The sequence below is a fragment of the Pan paniscus genome, chromosome 5 (assembly GCF_029289425.2).
Source record: "Pan paniscus chromosome 5, NHGRI_mPanPan1-v2.0_pri, whole genome shotgun sequence".
Classification (NCBI taxonomy): domain Eukaryota; kingdom Metazoa; phylum Chordata; class Mammalia; order Primates; family Hominidae; genus Pan; species Pan paniscus.
Genome location: NC_073254.2, coordinates 39,143,651 through 39,168,872, shown reverse-complemented (window position 1 = coordinate 39,168,872; position 25,222 = coordinate 39,143,651). Strand labels below are relative to the sequence as shown.

The following is a 25,222-nucleotide window of genomic DNA, read 5'->3' as shown; positions in this document are numbered from 1 at the left end:
CTCAGTCTCTGCTTCTCCAGGAAGGCGGCTTGCCCTGGCCACTGGGTATGGTGTAAACTCCTGTCATGTCTTAATGAATCTTTTCCCAGCTCCAGTTCCCATGGGCTGACCTCCTCAGGGCCTCAGCTTCCAAAGACAGCATGTGATTGGCCCAGCCTACCTTTCTTTCTTTTTCTTTTTTTGAGTTTAGGAGCAGAAGTTTAATAGGCAAAAGAAAGAGAAAGAAACAGCAAAACAGCTCTCTCTCTTCTCTAGTGAAGGAGAGGGGACTTCCTAGAGGAAAAGGCCCTGACCCAGCCCACCCTCCTATGCCAGGCTACTTGTCCTAGGTCACTGGCCAGCCCACAATTTCTGTTTCGCTCAAGTCGATGACCACTCATGATTCAGTTCTCTGAACAGAGGAAGAGATGAGGTATCATATGCTTTACAACATGGCTGCTGTCCTCTCAGCGGGGTCCTGGGAGGGGTGGCCCCCCTAGAAAGTGGCAAGGGCAGGGCAGGCATGCCTAGAACAGGCTCGCTGTGTATGCCTCAGTTACGAGGCAAGGTTCTCCACCCCAGGACCAGAAGCTCAGCCCCTAATCTCTGAAGACCAGCTCAGCAGAGGTGCTTGCTTAGTTATGCATCAGTTATCCCTTCAGCTATACTTGTCACATTTCCTGTTCAGTCACTAGAGGTGCATCACTGTCCTGGGTCAAGAGGAGCAAAGCTGGACTTGTCAGGGTCATGGCTGATATTTTCCTGGAGCCCTGTTAGATGAGGATAGTTTGCTGAGAAAACTGAGTTGCTGCCCTTCGCCCAGTATCCTGGAAATTTCTCTGGCATGAATGAGAAGGATTTACAACGCTTTCTCCCAGGCTTCCCTCTTTCTTTCTAACTACTTCGTAGTAACATTTGAATCTTTCTGCAGGTAAGTTTGCATTGTAAGACCCACTGATCAGGGGCATAGCAGTTTATGGATCTAAAAATTCCTATTTCTATTATGAATGAATGGTAGGATTCCAAAGCACTACTCCCTAAGTATGAGTTTATAGCATGACAAAAGTGATTATGGTTGGGAGACATTAAAAGTACATTATTCCAGCTGGGCATGCTGGCTCACACCTATAATCCCAGCACTTTGGGAGGCCAAGGAGGGAGGATCACTTGAGGCCAGGAGTTCTGGATCAGCCAGGCCAACATGGCAAAACCCCATCTCTACAGAAAATACAAAAATTAGCCAGGCGTAGTGGCACATGCCTGTAATCCTAGCTACTCAAGAATCTGAGGCACGAGAATCACTTGAACCCAGGAAGCAGAGGTTACAGTTAGCCAAGATCACGCCACTGCACTCCAGCCTGGGCAACAGGGCAACTGTCTCAAAAAAAAAGTTAAATTATTCCCTCCTGCTTCTCATGGTTTCTAAAATGACCATAGATGCACAAAATCTTTGAAATTAGACTTTTTTATTTTTATTATTTTTTGAGGCAGGGTCTCACTCCTATTGCCCAGGCTAGAGTGCAGTGACATGATCACAACTCACTGCAGCCTCAACCTCCCAGGCTCAGGTGATCCTCTCACCTCACCCTCCCAAGTAGCTGGGACTACATGTGTGTGCCACTAAGCCCAGCTAATTTTTTTTTTTGTAGAGACAGGGTTTCACCATGTTGTCTAGGTTGGGCTCAAGTGATCCTCCTGCCTTGGCCTCTCAAAGTGTGAGGATTACAGGTGTGAGCCACAACGCCTGGGCAGATTTATATTATTTTTTATCTGTTATGTGTTTATGGACATGAACACTATGAGTATAGATACATATATGTGTATATCTAGATATAAACTAGTAGAAAAAAGCACACCATCTGAAGAGAAACACCATATACAAAAATTTTGTTCGACCTTGATTTTTTCTCTTTTGGACATTTTTTTATTATTTATTTTTTTTAATTTTTACTTTTTTTTTTTTTTTTTTTTTTGAGACAGAGTCTCGCTCTGTTGCCCAGGCTGGAGTGCAGTGGTATGATCTCGGCTCACCTCACTGCAAGCTCCGCCTCCCGGGTTCACACCATTCTCCTGCCTCAGCCTCCTAAGTAGGTGGGACTACAGGCGCCAGCCACCACACCCAGCTAATTTTTTGTATTTTTAGTAGAGTTGGGGTTTCACCGTGTTAGCCAGGGTGGTCTTGATTTCCTGACCTTGTGATCCGCCTGCCTCGGCCTCCCAAAGTGTTGGGATTACAGGTGTGAGCCACCGCGCTCAGCCCTCTTTTGGACATTTAAAAGGATAAATAAACATCTACTTACAGGCATACACATTAAGTTTTTAGCAAAGAACATTTCATCATTTAAGGGAAAAAAAACTCAAAGAAAAAGACCTTTCCATTTCTCTAAGTACTTTTAGACTAAACACAATTTTTGTTCAATTCAAAAACATCCATTTCAACATTAATTGTGTGTTTCTGGAATCTCTAACTCTAGATTATTGAAAGAAACATGCATTCCAGAATTGAAAAAAATACAGTGGAGAACTTTCACCCACTTCACATACAACAAATAATGGAAAAATAATGGGACCCTCGCTGCCCCCATTTCTTTGGTTTTGTCAAGCAGGAACCTATGTCGTGCCATAAAGAACTGTCCAAAATATCCCCAGAGGATGGTCAGATATTACTTTATTCAACCAACAGACCTTTTTTTTGAAACAGAGTCTTGCTCTGTCACCCAGTCTGGAGTGCAGTGGCACAATCTCGGCTCACTGCAACCTTCGCCTCCCGGGTTCAAGTGATTCTCGTGCCTCAGTCACCTGAGTACGTGGGATTACGGGTGTGCACCACCATGCCTGGTTAATTGTTGTATTTTCTGTGAGGGGGTTTCATCATGTTGGCCAGGCTGGTCTCGAACTCCTGGCCTCATGTGATCTGCCCACCTCAGCATCCCAAAGTGCTGGAATTACAGGCATGAGCCGCCGTGCTTGGCCTGCGACAGAGCTTTTAACACTCTGCTGGAAATCTTTCCAAAATTGGTGATCAGGATGAAATAGTATTTTTATAACCTATCAAGATAAAATATTAGACAGACATTTGTTTTCTTTGAAACTTGAGTCACATACCTTTCCTGTAGTTGTTGAACCAGTAAAGGAAATTTTGGACACCAGAGGATCAGTACAAATTGCCTCCCCTACTTCCTTGGCATTCTTTCGAGAACAGGGAATAACATTGTATACGCCTGAAGGAATCCCAGCCTGGCTTGCAAGCTATAAAGAGAAACAGCAAACATGTGGCAACAATTTACCAAACTGAAAAAAAAAAAAAAAAGAAAAGAGAAATAAATAGATATTTAATCCAAAAAGTAATGGAAGAAAAATTAAGCTGACACTGGGGACAGACTAAGAATATATTTGAAGTTTAAATATAATTCTTATTAGTGGTAAAGTCATGTTAATATTAATGGGTTGTTAAAGATCATTACAATAAAATTTCTACCAGACATGGTGGCTCATGCCTGTAATCTCAGCACTTTGGGAGGCAGAGTTGAGAGGATCACTTGAGCCCAGGAGGTGGAGTTGCAGTGAGCCAAGGTTGCGCCACTGCACTCCAGCCTGGGGAACAGAACAAGACCCTGTCTCAAAAAAACAAACAAACAAAATTCTTAGAGTATAAGTTTATTTATTTATTTATTTTTTTTTTTTAAGACAGTCTTGCTCTGTCACCCAGGCTGGAGTGCATTGGCATAATCTCCACTCATTGCAACCTCCGTCTCCCGGATTCAAGTGATTCTCCTGCCTAAGCCTTCCGAGTAGCTGGGATTACAGGTGCGTGCCTGGCTAATTTTTGTAGTTTTAGTAGAGACAGTTTTCACCATGTTAGCCAGGCTGGTCTTGAACTCCTGACCTCAAGTGATCCGCCCACCTCAGCCTCCGAAAGTGTTTGGATTACAGTTGTGAGCCACCGTGCCTGGCCAGAGTATAAATTTCAATGCCACGGTCTGTTCAAACAAATAAAGAAGTAAATAAAAAAACTTGAATTTCTGTCCTGAGAAAAATCAAAGGAGATGCCAAGAAAAAAGTTACTTGATTCACCTGTAGAATCAAGGGTGGGAAAGTGAAAAGGGGCATTTAATGAGCACCTACTAGGTGCAGGGCAGCAGTGCACAGCCTTTCCATAGGTGATTTCCCAGGGGGATGATGAAGAAAGGGAGGCATAGCAGAGAAGAATCCAGCCAAGGCCACAGCTAGTAACAGAACCCGCGTGCAAACCCACAGCTACCTGATCTGGACACTCATGCTCTTTCCATAGAGATTCCCTTTGGATAAGACATATCCTGAATTATTTTAATTTCTGGATTCCATTAACAATTAGCTTATTACATAAATCTGACTGGAGATTCTGGGAAGATGAGTTTGTGAATCTCCCTCAATATCCTCATGAAAACAGCAATTAGACAGCAAACCCCAAATCTCAGAGACATTCACAAGACAATTACAATAAACATTTACAACAAGGTATCTCCACAAACCACAAATTACAAGTGGGTAAGAATATACCGCCTGTGTTGACAAGACCTGACCGTCATATCAACACCTGTGTGAGAGGAAGCAGGGGGCAGCAATGGGCCGTGTGGTGTACTCAATAACAGAGAACCCCAAATAGTCCACAGCTGTTCCTCTGAGAACAGCAGCTGTAAGTGGGAGGGCCTTGCCCTATCAATAGTAGGTGAGTACATGGGATGCTGCAATGTCAATAGTAGGTGAGTACATGGGATGCTGCAATATCAGTAGTAGGTGAGTACATGGGATGCTGCAATAAGGAATGAAGGGCATGGAGAGTCCAGCCCCTGGGAGCCGTGTGATGAAAGATGAGGAGGCCCTGATAAAAACAGGGGAAGGGGATGGAGCGAGCCAGGAAGCAAGCTACCTTATCTTTGAACACGATACACAAGGAAGCAAAAGGTACACTGTGAAGGAAAAGAAGCTATATTCCTAACTGGGCCTTCTTCCAAAAGTTCAGAAAACTAACTTCACATACAAATAAAATTCTGACAAAAACACTGAGGTCAAATCCCATAAAAAGTTGTTAAAAGAAAAGAGGCTGGGTGTGGTGGCTCATGCTTGTAACCCCAGCACTTTGGGAGGCTGATGTGGGAGGACTGCTTGAGCCCAGAAGTTCTATACCAGGCTACGCAACATAGTGAGACCCTATCTCTACGAAAAAATAAAAAACAAAATTAGCTGGGTATGGTGGTGCACACCTGTAGTCCCAGCTACTTGGGAGGCTGAGGCAGGAGAAACGCTTGAGCCTGGGAGGTCGAGGCTGCAGTGAGCCGTGATAGCAACACAGCACTCCAGCCTGGGTGACAGAGTGAGACTCTGTCTCAAGAAAAAAAAGAAAAAAATAGAAAAAATAATAAGAAGTAGAATAATATCCCTATAGACAACAAAAGCATACCAGAAAGACATGCCCACAAAACAGACCCAAACTGGGCCAGGTGCGGTGGCTCACACCTGTAATCCCAGCATTTTGGGAGGCCAAGGTGGGTGGATCACTTGAGGTGAGGAGTTCCAGACCAGCCTGGCCAACATGGCAAAACCCCGTCTCTACTAAAAATGCAAAAAATAGACGGGCATGATGGTGTGTTCCTGTAATTCCAGCTACTTGGAGGGCTGAGGAAGGAGAATCGCTTGAGCCAGGGAGGCGGAGATTGCAGTGAGCCAAGACTGTATGTCATTTCACTCCAGCCTGGGCAACAAGAGTGAAACTGTCTCAAAAACAAAACAAAACAAAACAAAACAAACAACATTAAAAACCAGACCCAAACTGTAACTTACAATTTCAAAACAAGGTAAAAGATGACAAGAAAATTACATCAAGACACAAAAGAACAACCAACATGAACTGAGGCTAGAAAACTTTGGAAATGAGGTGAAGGAATATAGGAAAGAATCAGAAGAAAGAAGTAAATCATTTCAGAAATGAAAACCAAATTAGAAGGAACACAAGCATGAACAAACACAACACATAACCTTAAGAAAAATCGAAGGTGAAAAGAAAGATGATTTTAGAGATCATGGTGGACGGGAAGCAGGACTAGATTGCAGCTCCCACTCGGATGGACAAAACAGCATTTGGAGGCTCGCATTGTGAACTTTTGCTCCAGAATGACTGCAGGAATAAATCAGGAAAACTGGGAGAGCATACAGATCCTGTGAAGGAAGCAGATTGCTCCTGCAGGACCTGGGAGACACCTCAAATACTGTGCTGGTATCTACGGCTGAGAGACCCACAGATGGTTCACATCACAGGACTCTGTGCAGACAACCCTCAGTAGCAGCCTGGAGCCTGGTAGACTTGCTGGGTGGCTAGATCCAGAAGACAGATAACAATCACTACAGCTCGGCTCTCAGGAAGCCACATCCCTAGGAAAAGGGGGAGCTACTACATCAAGGGAACACCCCGTGGGACAAAAGAATCTGAACAACAGCCTTCAGCCCTAGACCTTCCCTCTGACAGAGCCTACCCCAATAAGAAGAAACCAGAAAGCCAACTCTGGTAATATGAAAAAACAAGATTCTTTAACACCCCCCAAAAATCACATTAGCTCACCAACAATGGATCCAAATCAAGAAGAAATCCCTGATTTACCTGAAAAAGAATTCAGATAGTTATTTATTAAGCTAATCAGGGAGGCAACAAAGAAAGGCGAAGCCCAATTTAAGGAAGTCAAAAAAAAAAAAAAAAAAGATACAAGAAATAAGGGGAGAAGTTTTCAATGAAATAGATAGCATAAATAAAAAACAATCAAAACTCCAGGAAACAATGGGTGCACTTATAGAAATGCAAAATGTTCTGGAAAGTCTCAGCAATAGAATTGAACAAGCAGAAGAAAGAACGTCAAAGCTCAAAGACAAGGTTTTCAAATTAACCCAATCAACAAAGACAAAGAAAAAAGCATAAGAAAATATGAACAAAGCTTCCAAGAAGTCTGGGATTATGTTAAACAACCAAACCTAAGAATAATACGTGTTCCTGAGGAAGAAGAGAATTCTAAAAGTTTGGAAAACATATTTGGGGGAATAATCGAGGAAAACTTCTCCAGCCTTGCTGGAGACCTAGACATCCAAATACAAGAAGCACAAAGAACACCTGGGAAATTCATCACAAAAAGATCATCCCCTAGGCACGCTGTCATCAGGTTACCTGAAGTTAAGACGAAGGAAAGAGTCTTAAGGGCTGTGAGGCAAAAGCACCAGGTAACCTATAAAGGAAAACCTATCAGATTAGCAGCAGATTTCTCAGCAGAAACCCTACAAACTAGAAGGGACTGGGGCCCTATCTTCAGCCTCCTCAAACAAAGCAATTATCAGCCAAGAATTTTGTATCCAGAGAAACTAAGCTGCATTTATGAAGAAAAGATACAGTCTTTTTCAGACAAACACATGCTGAGAGAATTCGCCACTACCAAACCAACACTACAAGAACTGATAAAAGGAGCTCCAAATCTTGAAACAAATCCTGGAAACACATCAAAACAGAACCTCTTTAAAGCATAAATCTCACAGGACCTATAAAACAAAAATACAATTAAAAAACAAAACAAAACAAAACCCAAAAGTATTCAGGCAACAAATAGCATGATGACTGGAATGGTACCTCACATCTCAATGCAAACATTGAATGTAAATGCCTTAAATACTCCACTTAAAAGATACAGAATTGCAGAATGGATGAGAGTTCACCGACCAACTTTCTGTTGCCTTTAAGAGACCCACCTAATACATAAGGACTCACAGAAACTTAAGGTAAAGGGGTGGAAAAAGGCATTCCAATCAAATGGACACCAAAAGTGAGCAGGAGTAGCTATTCTTATATTAGACAAAACAAACTTTAAAGCAACAGCAGTTAAAAAAGACAGAGAGGGACATTATATATTGATAAAAGGCCTCGTTCAACAGGAAAATATCACAATCCTAAATATATATGCATGTAACACTGGAGCTCCCAAATTTCTAAAATGATTACTATTAGACCTAAGAAATGAGATAGACAGCAACATAATAATAATGGGGGATTTCAATACTCCATTGACAGCACTAGACAGGTCATCAAGACAGAAAGTTAACAAACACTAGATTTAAACTATACCCTGGAACAAATGGACTTAGCAGATACTTACAGAACACTATCCAATAGCTGCAGAATATACATTCTATTTATTAGTGCATGGAACTTCCTCCAAGACAGACCATATGATAGGCCACAAAACGAGCCTCAATAAATTTAAGAAAATTGAAATTATATCAAGCACTCTCTCAGACCACAGTGGAATAAAGCTGGAAATCAACTCCAAAAGGAACCTTCAAAACCATGCAAATACATGGAAATTAAATAACTTGCTCCTGAATGATCATTAGGTCAAAAATGGAATCAAGATGGAAATTAAAAAATTATTTGAACTGAATGACAACAGTGATACAACATATCAAAACCTCTGGGATACAGCAAAGGTGGTGCCAAGAGCCAAGTTCATGGCCCTAAATGCTTATATCAAAAAGTCTGAAAGAGCATAAATAAATAATCTAAGGTCCTACCTCAAAGAACTAGAGAAACAAGAACAAACCAAACCCAAACCCAGCAGAAGAAAGGAAATAACCAAGATCAGAGCAGAACTAAATGAAATAGAAATAAACAAAAATACAAAATATAAATGATACAAAAAGCTGGTTCTTTGAAAAGATAAAATTGATAGACCATTAGAAGAGAAGAGAGAAAATCCAAATAATCTCAATTAGAAATGAAATGGGAGATATTACAACTGATACTACAGAAGTACAAAAGATCATTCAAGGCTACTCTGAACACCTTTACACACATAAACTAGAAAACCTAGAGGAGATGGATAAATTCCTGGAAATATACAGCCCTCCTAGCTTAAATCAGGAAGAACGAGATACCCCGAACAGACTGAAATGGTAGTAAAATAATTACCAACCAAAAAAAGTTCAGGACCAGACAGATTCACAGCAGAATTCTACCAGACATTCAAAGAAGAATTGGTATCAATCTTATTGACACTATTCCACAAGATAGAGAAAGAGGGAATCCTCCTTCAACAAATGGTGCTGGGATAATTGGCAAGCCACATGTGGGAAAATAAAACTGGATCCTCATCTCTCACCTTATACAAAATAAACTCAAGATGAATCAAGAACTTAAATCTAAGACCTGAAACTATAAAAATTCTAGAAGATAACATTGGAAAAACCCGTCTAGCCATTGGCCTAGGCAAGGATTTCATGACCAAGAACCCAAAAGCAAATGCAACTAAAACAAAGATAAATAGCTGGGACTTAAATAAACTAAAGAGCTTTTGCATGGCAAAAGGAACCATCAGCAGAGTAAACAGACAACCCACAGAGCAGGAGAAAGTCTTCACAATCTATACATCTGACAAAGGACTAATATCCAGAATCTACAACAAACTCAAACAAATTAACAACAAAGAAAACAATCCCATCAAAAAGTGGGCTAAGGACATGAATAGACAATTCTCAAAAGAAGATATACAAATGGCCCACAAACATATGAAAAAATGCTCAACATCACTAATGATCAAGGAAATGCAAATCAAAACCACAATGCAATACCACCTTACTCCTGCAAGGTTGGCCACAGTCAAAAAACTAAAAAATAATAGATGTCAGTGTGGATGTGGTGAACAGGGAACATTTCTACATTGCTGGTGGGAATATAAACTAGTACAACCACTATGGAAAACAGTGTGGAGATTCCTTAAAGAACTAAAAGTAGAACTACCATTTGATCCAGCAACCCCACTACTGGGTATCTACCCAGAGGAAAAGAAGTCATTATACAAAAAAGATACTTGCACATGCACGTTTACAGCAGCACAATTCACAATTGCAAAAACATGGAACAAACCCAAATGCCCATCAATCAACAAGTGGATAAACTGTATCCTATGTGGTTTATACATAGGATGGAATACTACTCAGCCATAAAAAGGAATGAATTAATGGCATTTGCAGTGGGCTGGATGAGATTGGAGACTATTATTCTTTTTTTTTTTTTTTTTTTTTTGAGATGGAGTCTTGCTCTGTCACCCGGCTGGAGTACAGTGGCATGATCTTGGCTCACTGCAACCTCTGCCTCTCAGTTCAAGTGATTCTCCTGCCTCAGCCTCCCAAGTAGCAGGGACTACAGGTGCGTGCCACCATGCCCAGCTAATTTTTGTATTTTTAGTAGAGACGGGGTTTCACTATACTGGCCAGGATGGTCTCAATCTCTTGAGCTTGTGATCTGCCTGCCTCAGCCTCTCAAAGTGCTGGGATTACAGGCGTGAGCCACCGCGCCTGGCCTGGAGACTATTATTCTAAGTTAAGTAACTCAGGAATGGAAAACTAAACATCATATGTTCTCATTCATAAGTGGGAGCTAAGCTGTGAGGAAGCAAAGGCATAAGAATGACACAGTGGACTTTGGGGACTCAGGGAGAAAGGGTAGGAAGGGGGCAAGGGATAAAAGACTACAAATTGTGTGCAGTATATACTGCTCAGGTGATGGATGCACCAAAATCTCACAAATCACCACTAAAGAACTTAATCATGTAACCAAATACCACCTGTTCCCCAATAACCTATGGAAATAAAAATTAAAAAATAAAAATAAAATCAGACATTTTACACCCAGAAATAAAAGATAATTTTAAAAATTAGGGAAAAGATGAAAAAGATACAAGAGAAAGTGACAAAAAAGATTCAACTCATGGATATCAGGAGTTCCTAAGGGAGTAAAACCAAACCAATGGTGAGGAACAAATCCTGAAAACTTTATAGAGATATAAAACAAAAAGTCTGGAAACTACATACTGAAAGAGCACACTGCATACCTAGAGTATGGACTCAAAGCAATCATCACAAAGACATATTCTAGTGACATTACTGGTCTTTAAAGATAAAGGGGAAAAAAAACCAAACCAAACACTTTTGTGTATCTAGGTAAAAAAAAAAGTTGACTTATAAGGGCAAGAAACTTAGGTTACCATCTGAATTTTCAAGAGCAATGCTTTATATCAGAAGAAAATAGAGAATACATTTAAGATAATCAAGTAAAAAAAAAATGTGAGCCAAGGATTTTATACCTAGCAAAACTGATTTATAAGCACGATAGGCCCAGACTACTGTCAACATTTAAGAAGGGAAAATATTCCTAAGGAATCTACTACAGACTGAGGTTCGGATCACCAAATGTCCAGAGAGACATTAACATAAGCACTGGTGGTAAGCATAAACATACAACTGCTTGTTCAACTAAGTCTAAAGGAGGGTTAAACTGGAGAGAGTAGAGCATGTAATGGTTGTAGTTTTGGCAACACAGATACAGTATAACTATTTTAAAATACAGACAAATGCTCATAGCCAAGAGGGATTAAGGAGACAAGACAACTAAATGTAATGGGATATCCTGGACCAGATCCTGAAACAGAAAAAGGAGGCTAGGTACAGACTAATAAAATCTGAGAATGGATTTTAAAGTATGGACTTTAGTTAATAACAACGTATCACTATTGATTCATTAATTGTAACAAATATACTATACTAATGTAAGCTGCTAGTAATAGGAGAAATTGAATGTGGGGTATGTGGGAAACAGCCCATCTATGCAATTTTTCTGTAAATGTAAAACTATTCTAAAATAAAAGTTTATTACTAAAAATGAGAATGGAAAGAGAAAATACCAAAAAAGTAAACCATTTTCAATAGGCACATTGGTGATATTAAAATTAATATTTAAAACAAATAAAATTAATATTCAGAAGCTGTTGTTCTATATAATGAGTACATATAGAATATTAATTCAGTCATTTCCTGAGTCTTTAGAAACCAGGAAAGAGGCCGAGCGTGGTGGCTCATGCCTGTAATCCCAGCACTTTGGGAGGCCGAGGCGGGTGGATCACGAGGTCAGGAGTTCAAGACCAGTCTGGCCAAGATGGTGAAACCCAGTCTCTCCTAAAAATACAAAAATTAGCTGGGTGTGGTGACGGGCATCTATAATCCCAGCTACTCAGGAGGCTGAGGCAGAGAATTGCCTGAACCTGGGAGGCAGAGGTTGCAGTGAGCCAAGATTGCGCCCCTGCACTCCAGCCTGGGCGACAGAGCGAGACTGTCTCAAAAAAAAAAAAAAAAAAAAAAAAGGAACCAGGAAAGAAGGAGATGCAGATATAATATAAAATAAATTAAGTAAAAACTCTATAGGACTGAATTTGAATTCGAAGTTTCTATAGGAATTTCTGCAGCATTTTATTGTGTGTGTACACATGTGTACACATATATGTAGATCTCCTAGCCCTGCCCACTGAAAAGGCCTACAAATAGTGATAGGGTAGGTAGTTTTAGGTGTTCTGGGGGAAAAAGCAAAGCAGAGGAGGGGATCAGGAGGATCAGAGTGTGAGGTTGTGATTTTTTTTTTTTGAGACTGGTCTCACTCTGTTGCCCAGGCTGGAGTGCAGTGACACCATCTCGGCTCACTGCAATCTCCGCCCCCAGGGTTCAAGCGATTCTGCCTCAGCCTCTTGAGTAGCTGGGATTACATGCATACGCCACCACGGCCAGCTAATTTTGTATTTTTAGTAGAGACAGGGTTTCAGCATGTTGGTCAGGCTGGTCTCGAACTCCTGACCTCAAGTGATTTGCCCACCTTGGCCTCCCATAGTTCTGAGATTACAAGTGTGAGCCACCACGCCCAGCCAAATTGTGATTTTTAGACAGGGTGGCCATGGAAGGCCTCCCTGGGAGAGAGGAATTTGAGTGAAGACATGAAGAAGCAAGTTATAGGGGTATCTGGGGGAGACTGCTCCAGACAGAGGGAAAGTATAAAGTTTGAGTGGAGGGCAAGGCTGGCGGGGTCTGGAAAGCGGCAGGGGCCAGAGTGGTCCAAGCAGATGAATGAAGAGTGAGGGGTTCCAGTGTGATGGACGAAGTCAGAGACATACTGGGGGGTGGGAAGTGACATCTTATAGGACCTTGAAAGCCACTAAGGAATCTGGACTTTACTCTGAGTGAGTGACACAAGAGGCCACTTGAGGTTTTCAAACAAAAGAATAAGATCTAATGGAATGCAGATTGAACTGGGAATGGGAATGGGAAATAAGAAGTTTCCTAAATGTGAGAAATACCCACGTTTAAGTGCCTAGTTTATGAAGATGATGGATAGATACCATTTTACAGTAGGCTGAAAACATATGGCCTGCAGATGTCAGAAGATCCCTCATCCATTTTTTTCCCCAAAAGAGCTACAGCTGACTTAAAGTAATTACCAGTAGATTAATACACAACACCATGCATCAGGAGGCGTAAGCAAAGAAGTAGGCTCCAAAATTGCTTCTTTCTGTCCCAGATAAACATCAGTTTTTGAACTTTGTCTGCTTTGTACAAACACAGGGAGAGCGGCTCACCTCAGCCAGGGCCAGGGCGGAGAAGGGCGTGTCTTCGGCAGGCTTCACCACGACAGTACAGCCGGCTGCCAGGGCGGCCCCCACCTTCCGGGTGATCATGGCACTGGGGAAATTCCACTGGGGTTAGAAGAGCAGAGGAAGTATGTGAGAGGAAGGACCACCTCATTAGTGCAAAGGAAGGCAGGTGAGGAAGTCAGTGAACAAATTTCATTGCACAACTGACTGACAAACCCGTTTGGCTGCACAGGTGAGCTCTCAGAACACCTGACCCCCCGCCAACTTGAGGGACTCTGAGATAAAGGCTCTTGAAGACAGGAAATATTTTTAGAATTTAACACAGTAAAAAATGAGTTAGACCAGGGGTCAGCCAACTTTCTCTGTGAAGGGCCAGATCGTAAATTTTTTAGGCTTTGTAGAATGTATGGTTTCTATGGCAATTACTCAACTCTGCAGCTGTATTGTGAAAACAGCCACAGATAGTAGGTGTATGAATGGGTGTGGCTGTGTCCCAATAAAACTTTATTTACAAACTAGGCAGTGGGCTGGATTTGGCCTGAGGCCCATGGGAGTAAGTATTAGCAATGGTTTTGAAAATGGCAGATGATTTATTATTCCTTCCACATACATATTTATAAATGCCTATACATATACCTATAATAACAGTATTTTATTTTATTTTGAAAAACTCTATTATGTAGTACTTACTCTGTATCAGGTATTTTTCTAAGTACTTCAAAATTAAAATTAATTAAATCCTTATCACAACCCAATGAGGTTGATATTAACCTCATTTGCCAGTTCAAGAAAACGGGGACAGTGCACTTAAGTAATTTGGCCAAGGTTGCAGTTAGTAAATAGTGACCTTCAAGTCAAACCTAGCCAGTCTAGGCAATCAGGGGGATTCTGTCTGTAACTATGCTGAGCAGGAAAAACACAGATGTCTCGAGACCAGCTGATAGATACAGGAGAAAAGTTAATATGGGACCTAGTAGAAGGCAGGACCCAGAAGGAAAGCTGGGCGTTCCACAAATATACTGCAGCCCCATCCAGGCAGATGTGATACCTTATTTCTTAGCCTTTTTACCTCTAGAACCTGGCCCAGTGCCTGCTGGTGGGTCCACAAATGCTTTGCTATTGATGATAACCATCAATTAAGCATAACACTTTTTTCCAAACTATGGCAAGTTTAAAAATGTATCATATCTTAAGTCTTTTTAAAAATGATAAATACTGGAAGATCTTTTCAGAGGTGCTAGGCAATGCCAGGAAGAAGCCTCCATGCCAAGTCAGAAGAGCCCCTGGGTCCTCCTGCGGCTCATCCCACTTTTGCAGGCATTAGAAATGCATCATTCCACTCACTGCCACCACACCTAACATCATCACAGAGGACTAGGAAACACACTTCCACATCCAGCAAAAGCATCAGGAAACCAGGAACAGGTGACAAAACTAACAGGATGAGCACACCTGCTCACGAGGAAGAATGAATTGTTTCCCAACTCCCTATCCAATCTCCCACCCTAGGATCTTGCTGATCCTGTCACCTACCGGGGTGATGACTGCAGCCACGCCTATGGGCTGCTTGAGGACCAGGGCCCGCCTGTCCTTTGCCGGGGTGTAGATAATGTCTCCGTAAACACGGCGGGCTTCCTCAGAGAACCACTCTAGGAAAAAGGCGGAATAGAGAATTTCTCCATGTGCCTCCTTCAGTGGCTTTCCCTAAATTAAATCAGAAAAGAACCCACGTATTACCTTCTAATAATAAAAGCATGGCTCTGTGTTCCTAAATTCTTCAAGATGCAAGAAGAGTAGAAAAGTCTCCTATAATGATACCCATAGAGTGGGGAAAATTTCTGACTTCGGTGTGAGTTTTAAAAAGCAGAATTACAATGATGAATGTATCACCCTAAACCACAAGTCATTTGCTTCTCAATATGTTTACAAATTAGGAAACATCTAATTTTTTCCTCCTTTCAATATCTTCTAAGTATTGTAACCACGATATGAAATAATTTATTATATCTATGGAAGAAGTATTGGTACATTAAAAAATGTACAAAAACAATGTTAAAAAAAAAACAACCAAAACAGTAACATGGAAAAAAATCAGAATGGTGAAACAGCAGTTATTCATATAGTTGCAAACAAAATCTATTTTTGGATACTATTAAATAATAAACTAGAACATACAAATATTATTTTAGCAAATCTAAGTACCCTGGCACAATAATGATTTGGTATTTGATCAGTAGAGAAGGAATCACATATTCTTCAGCTACAGCCAGCAGTGAAGGGAAGTCAGGGGCTTTCCCAAGTTTAGTGTAAAAATTTCTGGAGAATTTCTCAGTGCACCAAGCCAGAACCCTGAACTTACACTTTCAGCTGTGATTATTCTGGCAAGGTCATCCTTATTTTGTATCATTAAATTGTACCACTTCCGAAGTAATGAACTCCTCTCCTGCAAAAGAAATAACAAGGCAGAAAAGTAATAAAATGCCAAGTGTAAGACAGAATGCTAAATAAAATTCAATATCCTAAAATATTAGCTGTATGGTCTCATTCTCCTTGGTTGTAATGGTTAATTTTATGTGTAAATTTGACTGGGAGCCCCAGATAGCTGGTAAAACATTATTTCTGGGTATGTCCATGAGTGTTTTCGGAAGAGATTAGCATTTGAATCAGTAGACTGAATAAAGAAGATTTGCCTTCACAAATTCAGGTGGGCATCATCCAATCTGCTGAGGACCTGAAAAGAACAAAGTGGCAGAGGAAGAGCAAATTCACTCTCTGCATGAGCTAGGACATCCATTTCCTCCTGTTGTCAGACACCAGACATTGTCATTCCTGGTACTCAGGCCTTTGGACCCAGTCTGGAACTCAGACTGGACATATCAGCTTTCTTAGGTCTCCAGCTTGCAGACAGCAGAGGGTGGGACTTCTTAGCATCCACAGTCACATGAGCCAGTCCTTTATAAGAAGTATCTTCGTATATTCCTACATATCTATGATTATATATATACACACACACACATATATACACACACACACACATACACACACACACACACACACATATATATAAAACATTGGTTCTATTTTTCTGGACAACCCTGAGTAAGATGCTTGGGGAAACATACATTGACCTTCTGTTTTTTTTGATTGTTTGTTTTTGAGACAGGGTCTGGGTTTGGACAATGAAAAGCACACAAATAAAAAAAATCAAAAATTTAAAAAAAATTTTAAAAAGAGACAGGGTTTTGTTCTGTCACCCAGGCTGAAGTGCAGTGGTGTGATCATACCTCACTGCAACCTCTGCTTCCTTGGTTCAAGTGATCCCCCCAGCTCAGCCTACTGAGTAGCTGGGACCACAGGCACACATCATCACGCTCAGCTATTTTTTTTAACTCCTCTGTATCTGTTACAACTTTAAGCAGAATGTGACTCAGGCACTACATTTCCATCTACGAGACTGGCTCTGAGTTATTTCTGAACAGCTTTATGATATGCTTAGGTAGGCTTGTAACTTTGCTTCTCCAAACTATACTTTTCTTTGGAAAACAAGCCCTGTGGAGAGTTCCTTCCATTAAGTTGATTCAGTTTAACCTATTTCTAGAGGACTAATACATGCAGAATTGGCAACTACAGGGGAAGAAAAGTTCAAAAAGCAGATCCTACAAGAGGTAACAAATACTTTTTTTCTAAACATCAGGGGTATAGCTCAAGAACACTCCAATAACAAGATTTGGTCTACTAAGGAATTCGGCTTGATAGCTAAACACTTAGACTACCAAGTTAACATCATGTTATATACATCTTACAACGATTACCTTGATCTGTTAAAATAAGCATTTTACCTTGATCTGTTAAAATAAGATTACTTTGATCTGTGAAACTAAAAAAGCATTACTAGCTCTGCCTTAGTGCTTAAGGTATCACAGCATCACTTAGAAGTAGAAAGAAATCTTATCTTCCCCTTAAAGTCGTTGTTGTCATGCCATACAGACTTTTCATGCTAACAGGATCTACAGGATGATCATGCTCAGCTAATTAAAAAAAAATTTATTTTGTACAGACAAGGTCTCACTATATTGCTCATGCTAACTGACCCTTCTTTGATGAGTAATAGAGATCCAATTTCAAGTTGCATCTAAAGAGGTATACTACGTCATAAATTATAAAAGAGAAAATAAGTTTTGTGGAAACAGCTATTATTGCTTATGGTAAAAAAGAACAACTTTAATTTTACCATACAAAGGTATAGTTCCCTACGTTATTATTATTATTATTACTATTATTATTATTTTAGATACGGTCTTGATCTGATGCCCAGGCTGGAGTGCAGTGGCGCAATCATAGCTCACTGCAACCTCAGACTCCTGGCTTTAAGCGATCCTCCTGCCTTGGCCTCCCAAAGTGCTGAGACTACAATCATGAGCCACCATGCCTGGACCATTCTACTTTCTGTCTCTATGAATTTGACAACTCTAGGTACCTCATATTAAGTAGAATCATACAGCATTTGCCCTTTTGTGACTGGCTTATTTCACTCAGCATAGTGTCTTCAAGTATTGTTCCCTATTATAGTGGCTCGCTGACAACCTGGATTTGTCCCAGAGACTGACATATGGACTGGGGCATGCATGAGGCATAAGAAAGGGTTTTACACACTTAAGAAGAGGGCCCAGGCACAACACATGAATGCACTTAATACCACTGAAATGTACACTTAAAAATGGTTAAAATGGTAAATGTTATGTTATGCATATTTTGCCATAATTTAAAAAATTCCAACGAACAAAAAACAGATAAAGGGATACATTGGATTATTAACAATATTATGGGACCAGGTGTGGCGGCTCATGCCCGTAATCACAACACTTTGGAAGGCCAAGGAGGGAGGGTTGCTTGTGGCCAGGAGTTCAACACCAGCTTGGGCAATGCGGTGAGATCTGTCTCTACACACACACGCAGAAATTATCTGAGTGTGGGGCTGGGCGCAGTGGCTCATGCCTGTAATCCCAGCACTTTGGGAGGCCGAGGCGGGCGGATCATGAGGTCATGAGATCCAGACCATCCTGGCTAACACGGTGAAACCCCGTCTCTACTAAAAATACAAAAAAATTACCCGGGCATGGTGGCAGGCGCCTGTAGTCCCAGCTACTCGGGAGGCTGAAGCAGGAGAACCTAGGAGGCGGAGGTTGCAGTGAGCCGAGACTGCGCCACTGCACTTCAGCCCGGGTGACAGAGCGAGACTCTGTCTCCAAAAAAAAAAAAAAAAAAGAAATTATCTGGGTGTGGTGGTGCATGCTTGTGGTCCCAGCTACTCAGAAGGCTGAGGTGGGGGAATCGCTTAGGCCTATGAGTTTGAGGCTGCAGTGAGCCATGATAGCATCACTGTACTCCAGCCTAGGCAATGGAGCAAGACCCTGTCTCAGAAAAAAAAAGAAAAGAAAAAAGGAAGAAATGGCTTATTAAAAAAAAAATTAATTCATTCACATAAAACCACTTAAAAAAAGAAAATGAGGAAGGCCTAGAGAATCTAGGCCACCTGGGCTGCCATCAAGGCACTCTAAAGAGAGCGCTGCTCAGGCTGTAGCTTCCCACATCTGCACAGGTGTATCCAAAGCCAAGAAAAACCTTCGTTTTTGTTTTTTGAGACAGTCTCGCTCTGTCACCCAGGCTGGAGTACAGTGGTGCCATCTTGGCTCACTGCAACCAACCTCCGCCTCCTGGGCTCAAGCAATTCTCATGCCTCAGCCTCTTGAGTAGCTGGGATTACATACAGGTGCATGCCACAATGCCTGGCTAATTTTTGTATTTTTTCTTTTTTTTTTTTTTTTGAGACAGAGTCTTGCTCTGTCCGCCAGGCTGGAGTCCAGTTGGCATCATCTTGGCTCACTGCAACCTCCGCCTCCCAGGTTCAAGCAATTCTCCTTGGCTCAGCCTCCTGAGTAGCTGGGATTACAGGCGCCCACCACCACGCCCAGCTGATTTTTGTATTTTTTAGTAGAGATGGGGTTTCGCCATGTTGGCCAGGCTGGACTTGAACTCCTGACCTCAAGTGATCCACCTGCCTTAGCCTCCCAAAGTGCTGGGATTACAAGTGTGAGCCATTGTGTCTGGCCAATTTTTGTATTTTTAGTAGAGACAGTGTTTCACCATGTTGGACAGGCTGGTCTCGAACTCCTGACCTCAGGTGATCCACTCGCCTTGGCCTCCCAAAGTGCTGGGATTACAGGCGTTAGCCACCGTGCCCAGCCTGAACCCCTCCTTTCAAAAAGGAAGGTTCCCTGAGAAGATCCAAGCCCTTGTAAGACAGAAGCTGACATCACTGTAATGTTCAAGGGGCACAGACATTAGGATGGGCAGTGTGATCTGAACACAGGATAATGCTGCTAGTGTCAGCAAGAGGTCCCAACACCCGCCCTGCAGCTGCCAAACAATCACTGACAGACTAGAAGGCTTTCCAGACCCCTGCAGTGTAACACCATTGTATGGCAGCCTTGATCTTCGTGGGGCCTTGTGGGGCTCCAGAATGATACTAGGGGAACCAGGGCTCAGGCCCTGGTCCACTCCTTTCCTGTGATCTCACCATTTCCATAGCTGTAAGTATGTATGCGTACACACAGGTATGAATTTCACATTTATATTTCTAGCCTAGGGTTCGCTCTCAAACCTCAGACTCATACACCCAACTGCTTACTTTGCATCCTCTCTTGGGTGTGAACCGACATCTCAAACTCAATAAGTCTAAAACTGAACTCTTGATATCTCACCCTAATGCTGTTCAATTCAGCTATCCTCATCCTTCCAATTGCTCAGGCCAAAAGCCCTGGAGTCATCACTAACCCCTCTCCTTCACCTACTTTCTATATAATGATCCATCAGAAAATCCAGTGGGCTCTACCTTCAAAATACATCCTTTATGGGATAACTCTTCACCTTGTCCACTGCTACCACCCTGGTTCAAGCCACCGTGGCCTCCCACCTAAATCCGTGCAACAACCTCCTAACCTGTCTCTCTGCTTCCACCACTCTTCATCTATTCTCAGCACTGTGGTTAGAGTGGCCTTTCAAAAGGTAAATCAGATCATATCTCTGCTTAAAACCCTGACACAGCCCCCTCTTTACTCAAAGTAAAAACTAAGTCCTTAGAATAACTCACAGGTCCTACATGTTCCACCCACTCTTCCCCTTCTCCCTATGACCTCCTCTGATACAACTCTTCCCCTTTGCTCAGTCCACACGGGCCTCCTTGCTGTTCTGCAAATGTGTCAGCCATGCTTCTACTTTGGCTCTAGCTGAATGTCCTTATGAGAGGTGAAGCCAGCTGGACTTCCTGGGTCGAGTGGGGACTTGGAGAACTTTTCTGTCTTACAAGAGGATTGTAAAATGCACCAACCAGCGCTCTGTAAAACACACCAATCAGCACCCTGTAGCTAGCAAGAGGATTGTAAAATGCACCAATCAGCGATCTGGAGCTACCAAGGGAATTGTAAAATGCACCAATCAGTGCTCTGTAAAAACACACCAATCAGCGCTCTGTAGCTAGCAAGAGGATTGGAAAATACACCAATCAACGCTCTGTAAAACGCACCAATCAGCGCTCTGTAAAACGCACCAATCAGCAGGATCCTAAAAGTAGCCAATCGCAGGGAGGATTGAAAAAAAGGCATTCTGGTGGGACAGAAACAGAACACCAGAAGAGAGAAATAAGGGAATAAAAAGCTGGCCACCACGCCCCACCCCCCCAGCAGCGACAACCCACTCGGGTTCCCTTCCATGCTGTGGAAGCTTTCTTCTTTTGCTCTTCACAATAAATGTTGCTACCACTCATTCTTTGGGTCCATGACATCTTTAAGAGCTGTAACACTCACTGCAAAGGTCCGCGGCTCCATTTTTGAAGTCAGCGAGGCCACAAACCCACCGGCAGGAACCAACTCCGGACACCTTACCTCCTTTGGTCTTTGTATCTCATGTCCTCAATGAGACCTACCCTGATGTTACGGGCTGAATGGTGCTCCTGGCAAAATTGACATGTCGAAGTCCTAACCCCCCAGTATCTCAGAATGTGAGTGCATTTGGAAATAGGGTCTTTAAAAAGGGAATTAAGTTATGATGAGATCATTCTGGTGGGCCCCAATCCAATCTGACTCCTGTTTTTAAAAGAAGAAGAGATTAGGACACATATACACACAGAGGAAAGACCATGTGGAGACACACAGGGAAGATGCATTCATATAACCAACTGCTTACTTTACATCCTCACTTGGGCGTGAACAGACATCTCAGACTCCATGAGTCTAAAATTGAGGTCTGATGAGATACAAAGACAAAACCGAGCTCTCTGCAAGCCAATGAGAGGCCTTAGAAGAAACCAACTCTGACAACACCTCGATCTGGGATTTCTACCCTCCAGAGCGGTAAAATGAGAAATGTCTGTTGTTCAGGCCACCCAGTCTGTGGTACTTTGCTATGGCAGCCCTAGCAGAGGACTATGCCTGGTCACACTGTTGATGCTGCATCTTGCCCCTTCCCTCTGGCCCAGATCCTCTCCTGCTTCTACCTTTTTTCCCATATTGCACTCAGCATCTCTCACATACTTATTTGCTTAGATATTATGTTTGTTGTTTAGAGTTCTGATATCTCTTCTGCTCCCCCCTTCCACCCCATGTAAGCTCCATAAGGGCAGAATCCTTCTTTCGTTTACTGAGGTATCCCAAGCACCTCCAACAGTGCAGGGCATACAGCAGGTGCTCAGTAAACAGCTGATGGATGAATGAGTGCTAAGACTCTCTTGTAGTCGTAGGGATCGCTGGATGCATTCCTTCAGAGGGACAGCTTTGAAGGACAGGGTAAAAAATTTCACTGCGTTGACTGCAGGTTTAATAATATCATACTTGAAGGAAGAAGAAACTTTCTTAGTTTTCTTCTTACTCTATTCTTTCATTTAATGGCCCTCCACCCCTTACTCCCAATTCTCCAGTGTTCTCTATGCAATGGCCAATAGCAGCATTTATCCATTTAGGGTGAAAACCTGGAGAACGCTCCTGGATTTCTCTCTTCCCCTGCACAAAACCCAAATCTTTCTACAGTTCTCTCCGTTTCCGATTCCATGATTCTGGCCCGGGGCCCTCACTACCAGCCTTCTCAAGGGCCGCTGAAGCAGCCTCCTGCGTGGGCTCCCTGCAGCTGCGGAGATATTTCAGATACTCTGAAGGGCCACACGTGCTCTCACTTCCCTGACACCCCTCCCCTTTCTCCCCGCCCCTCCACGGTTAGGCTTGTTGATCATAACACGCAGCTCGCTTGTATTAGGCGCTCACGTTCTGCCTCCCCTACTGGGCAGTGCATAACTTGATGAGGCTTGAGGGCAGGGGTCGTGTCCCTAGCGCCCGGCTCAAAGTGGAAGCTCCAAACTTATTTGTTGGTCGTCTCCCTTGTTGCTCTGACTTGCCACTTTGTATACCCTGGGGAACTGAGCACAGGAGGGAGGCGACGCGGCTGGTGTCACTTTGGGGTAAAGCCCCCTCTGCTCCCCGCCGTGTCCCCGGCCCGCTCTGGCCCCCTGCATCCGGGCTCTCTCACCTTGGCCGAGACCTCCCTCCAGCAGCAGAAAGCCTCGTAGGCAGCGCGCACGGCGGCGCGGGCCTCTCGCACCCCGCAGTCGGCTACCATGCCCAGAGCGGCGCCGCTGGCCGGGTCTTGCACGGGGAAGGTGGCGGCGGCCGGGAGCCAGCGGCCGCCCACGAAGCTGTCGGTGCGCAGCAGCGCCGCAGAGAGGCCCGCCAGGCCCCCAGCGTAGCAGCGGAGCTGGGCCGGGCCGGGCGCAGGCCCGGAGGCAGGGACCAGGCCGCCGGCGCGGGGGCGGAGGCGGCAGCCTGGAAACGTCGACCCGAGGCGCCGGGCCCCACAGCTCCGCAGCCAAATGCAGGTCGCCATGGCCCGGGCAACGACGGCGACAGGAAACAGGCAAGCGGGCGCGCGCGCACGGGAACGCAGGGGTCGCGGGGAAGCAAGAGGAGCGAGGAGGCGCCGGGGACGCGCGGGGAAAGCGTGGGAGCTGGCGGAAGGTTGCAGAGCCACAGAGCAGCGCCCTCTCTCCGCGTCTTTCTCGCTGCACCGCCGCGCCGCCCTCTGCACCTTGCCCTAAGCGCCGCGCGGCTTCTCTCCTGGCGCGACCTTCTCCCCGGGGAGGGTTGGGTTCGGGGATGGAGAAGGCTCGCCAGTAGATGGACCTGCGGACTGCTGTCACCTTTTCACTTTTCGGGTGCTCATTTGTCACTAACTGCTCCTGAGCCCCCAACCGCTGCTAGAGATCCACTCTCTCCCCTTTGCATCCCCCAAATTCGGCATCCCCGGAATTTGTGCGCGGTCTGTAGATGCGCTAGTGCCTGCCCTAAATGCCAAAGCCGTGATCACGCTTCTTCAGTTGTAGCTCCTGAGCACGTAGTATTGATTGGGAGCGATGGTTCTGTGAGGGGTCGAAGTGTGACCCCGCGTTCTGCTGCCTGCCTGCTTTTCTGGGTGTGTGTCTAGGCATTCTCCTAGGGGTGCTCCCGATAAATAACAGCGCTTTGGAAATAAACAGACTAGGATCCAAACTCAAGTCTGTTGCCGACAAGCTGTGTGACCGACAGGTTAACCTTAGTCCAGTCACTTATAAAATAGAACCATATCTACCCCATTTTGTTGTGAGATAAGGTAAAATGCTCATTACAGTTGCTACATTAAATTCAATATAGCGTTCAAAGTCATACTAGCTACCCTAGTCAAGCCACTAGTAAGATTAAAGTTGGGTCACCAACTAGTAAATGGAAGCATTTGTCAAAATTGAATCAACCGAGGTATAAGGATTGAGCATACTATCCAACCAAGGTATTTGAGCACCTTTAAACAGCATTCTTCATCCGTTAAAAAATTAGACTTGGGCTTAAGACTCTGAAAGCAGCAGGGAAGCTTAAAACCTAATGAGGATAAAAATAAAAATAGCAGGCGTATGCTGGGAATTTGTGGGTGCAAATGAAGCCCAGCCCTATGCATTGATTTTAGGTTACATATCTCCCTTTCTCAACTCCTACAGCGTTGAGAGTATCTTGCTAGCTTTCACCTTTTTCTAGGACGCTGAATTTTTTTCTAGGACATTTGCAAAATGCCGAGGCAGTAACTTTAAATTTTGACTTTGTCTTTTGCTGAGTCAGATCCATTGAGTTTTGAGCCAGTCACATATGGCAGAAGTGATAACAGTAGAGTTTAATCAATTTCACACTATTTTGCTCTGTATTTTATTGCAGGAACTGGGGAGAACCAGGGAGTCCTAATAGGGATGTGGGCCAGTAGGTATCACAGTTGGGGCTGGGGAGCTGGCGTGTTTACATCTCCTGCCTGCGGAGGGAGTTTTTGTTTTTGTTTTGTTTTGTTTTTGGTGGTGGTTTTTGTTTTTTGTTTGTTTTGTTCTTGTGAGACCGACAGACTCATTCTGTCACCCAGGGTGGAGTGCAGTGGTGCGAATTCAGCTCCCTGCAACTTCCGCCTCCCGGGTTCAAGCGATTCTCCTGCCTCAGCCTCCCGAGTAGATGGGGCTACAGGTGTGTGCCACCAAGCCCAGCTAATTTTTGTATTTTTAGTAGAGACAGATTTTCACCGTGTTGGCCAGGCTGGGCTTGAATGCCTGACCTCAAGTTATCCGCCCTCCTTGGCCTCCCAAAGTGCTGGGATTACAGGGCTCATTTCTACTGGCCTGGGGAAATCATTCAATTGAGGCCTCAATCAACTGAGGC

General features: G+C 43.5%; 1 protein-coding gene across 2 annotated transcripts in view; it reads right to left on the bottom strand.

Moving 5' to 3' along the window:
* Positions 1 to 23,730, bottom strand: part of ALDH5A1 (aldehyde dehydrogenase 5 family member A1) — a 42,488-nt gene extending 18,758 nt beyond the window's left edge. Inside the window, exons 1-6 of one of the 2 annotated variants that reach the window (XM_055113118.2) lie at positions 23,031 to 23,730; positions 15,817 to 15,900; positions 14,991 to 15,161; positions 13,443 to 13,559; positions 6,575 to 6,613; positions 3,085 to 3,228 (exon numbers count right to left, since the gene is read on the bottom strand). In XM_055113118.2, coding sequence (XP_054969093.1) covers positions 3,085 to 3,228; positions 6,575 to 6,613; positions 13,443 to 13,559; positions 14,991 to 15,161; positions 15,817 to 15,900; positions 23,031 to 23,384 — 909 coding nt within the window. In that variant the 5' untranslated portion in view covers positions 23,385 to 23,730. 2 annotated transcript variants of the gene reach the window in all.
* Between the last annotated feature and the right edge of the window lie 1,492 nt (positions 23,731 to 25,222).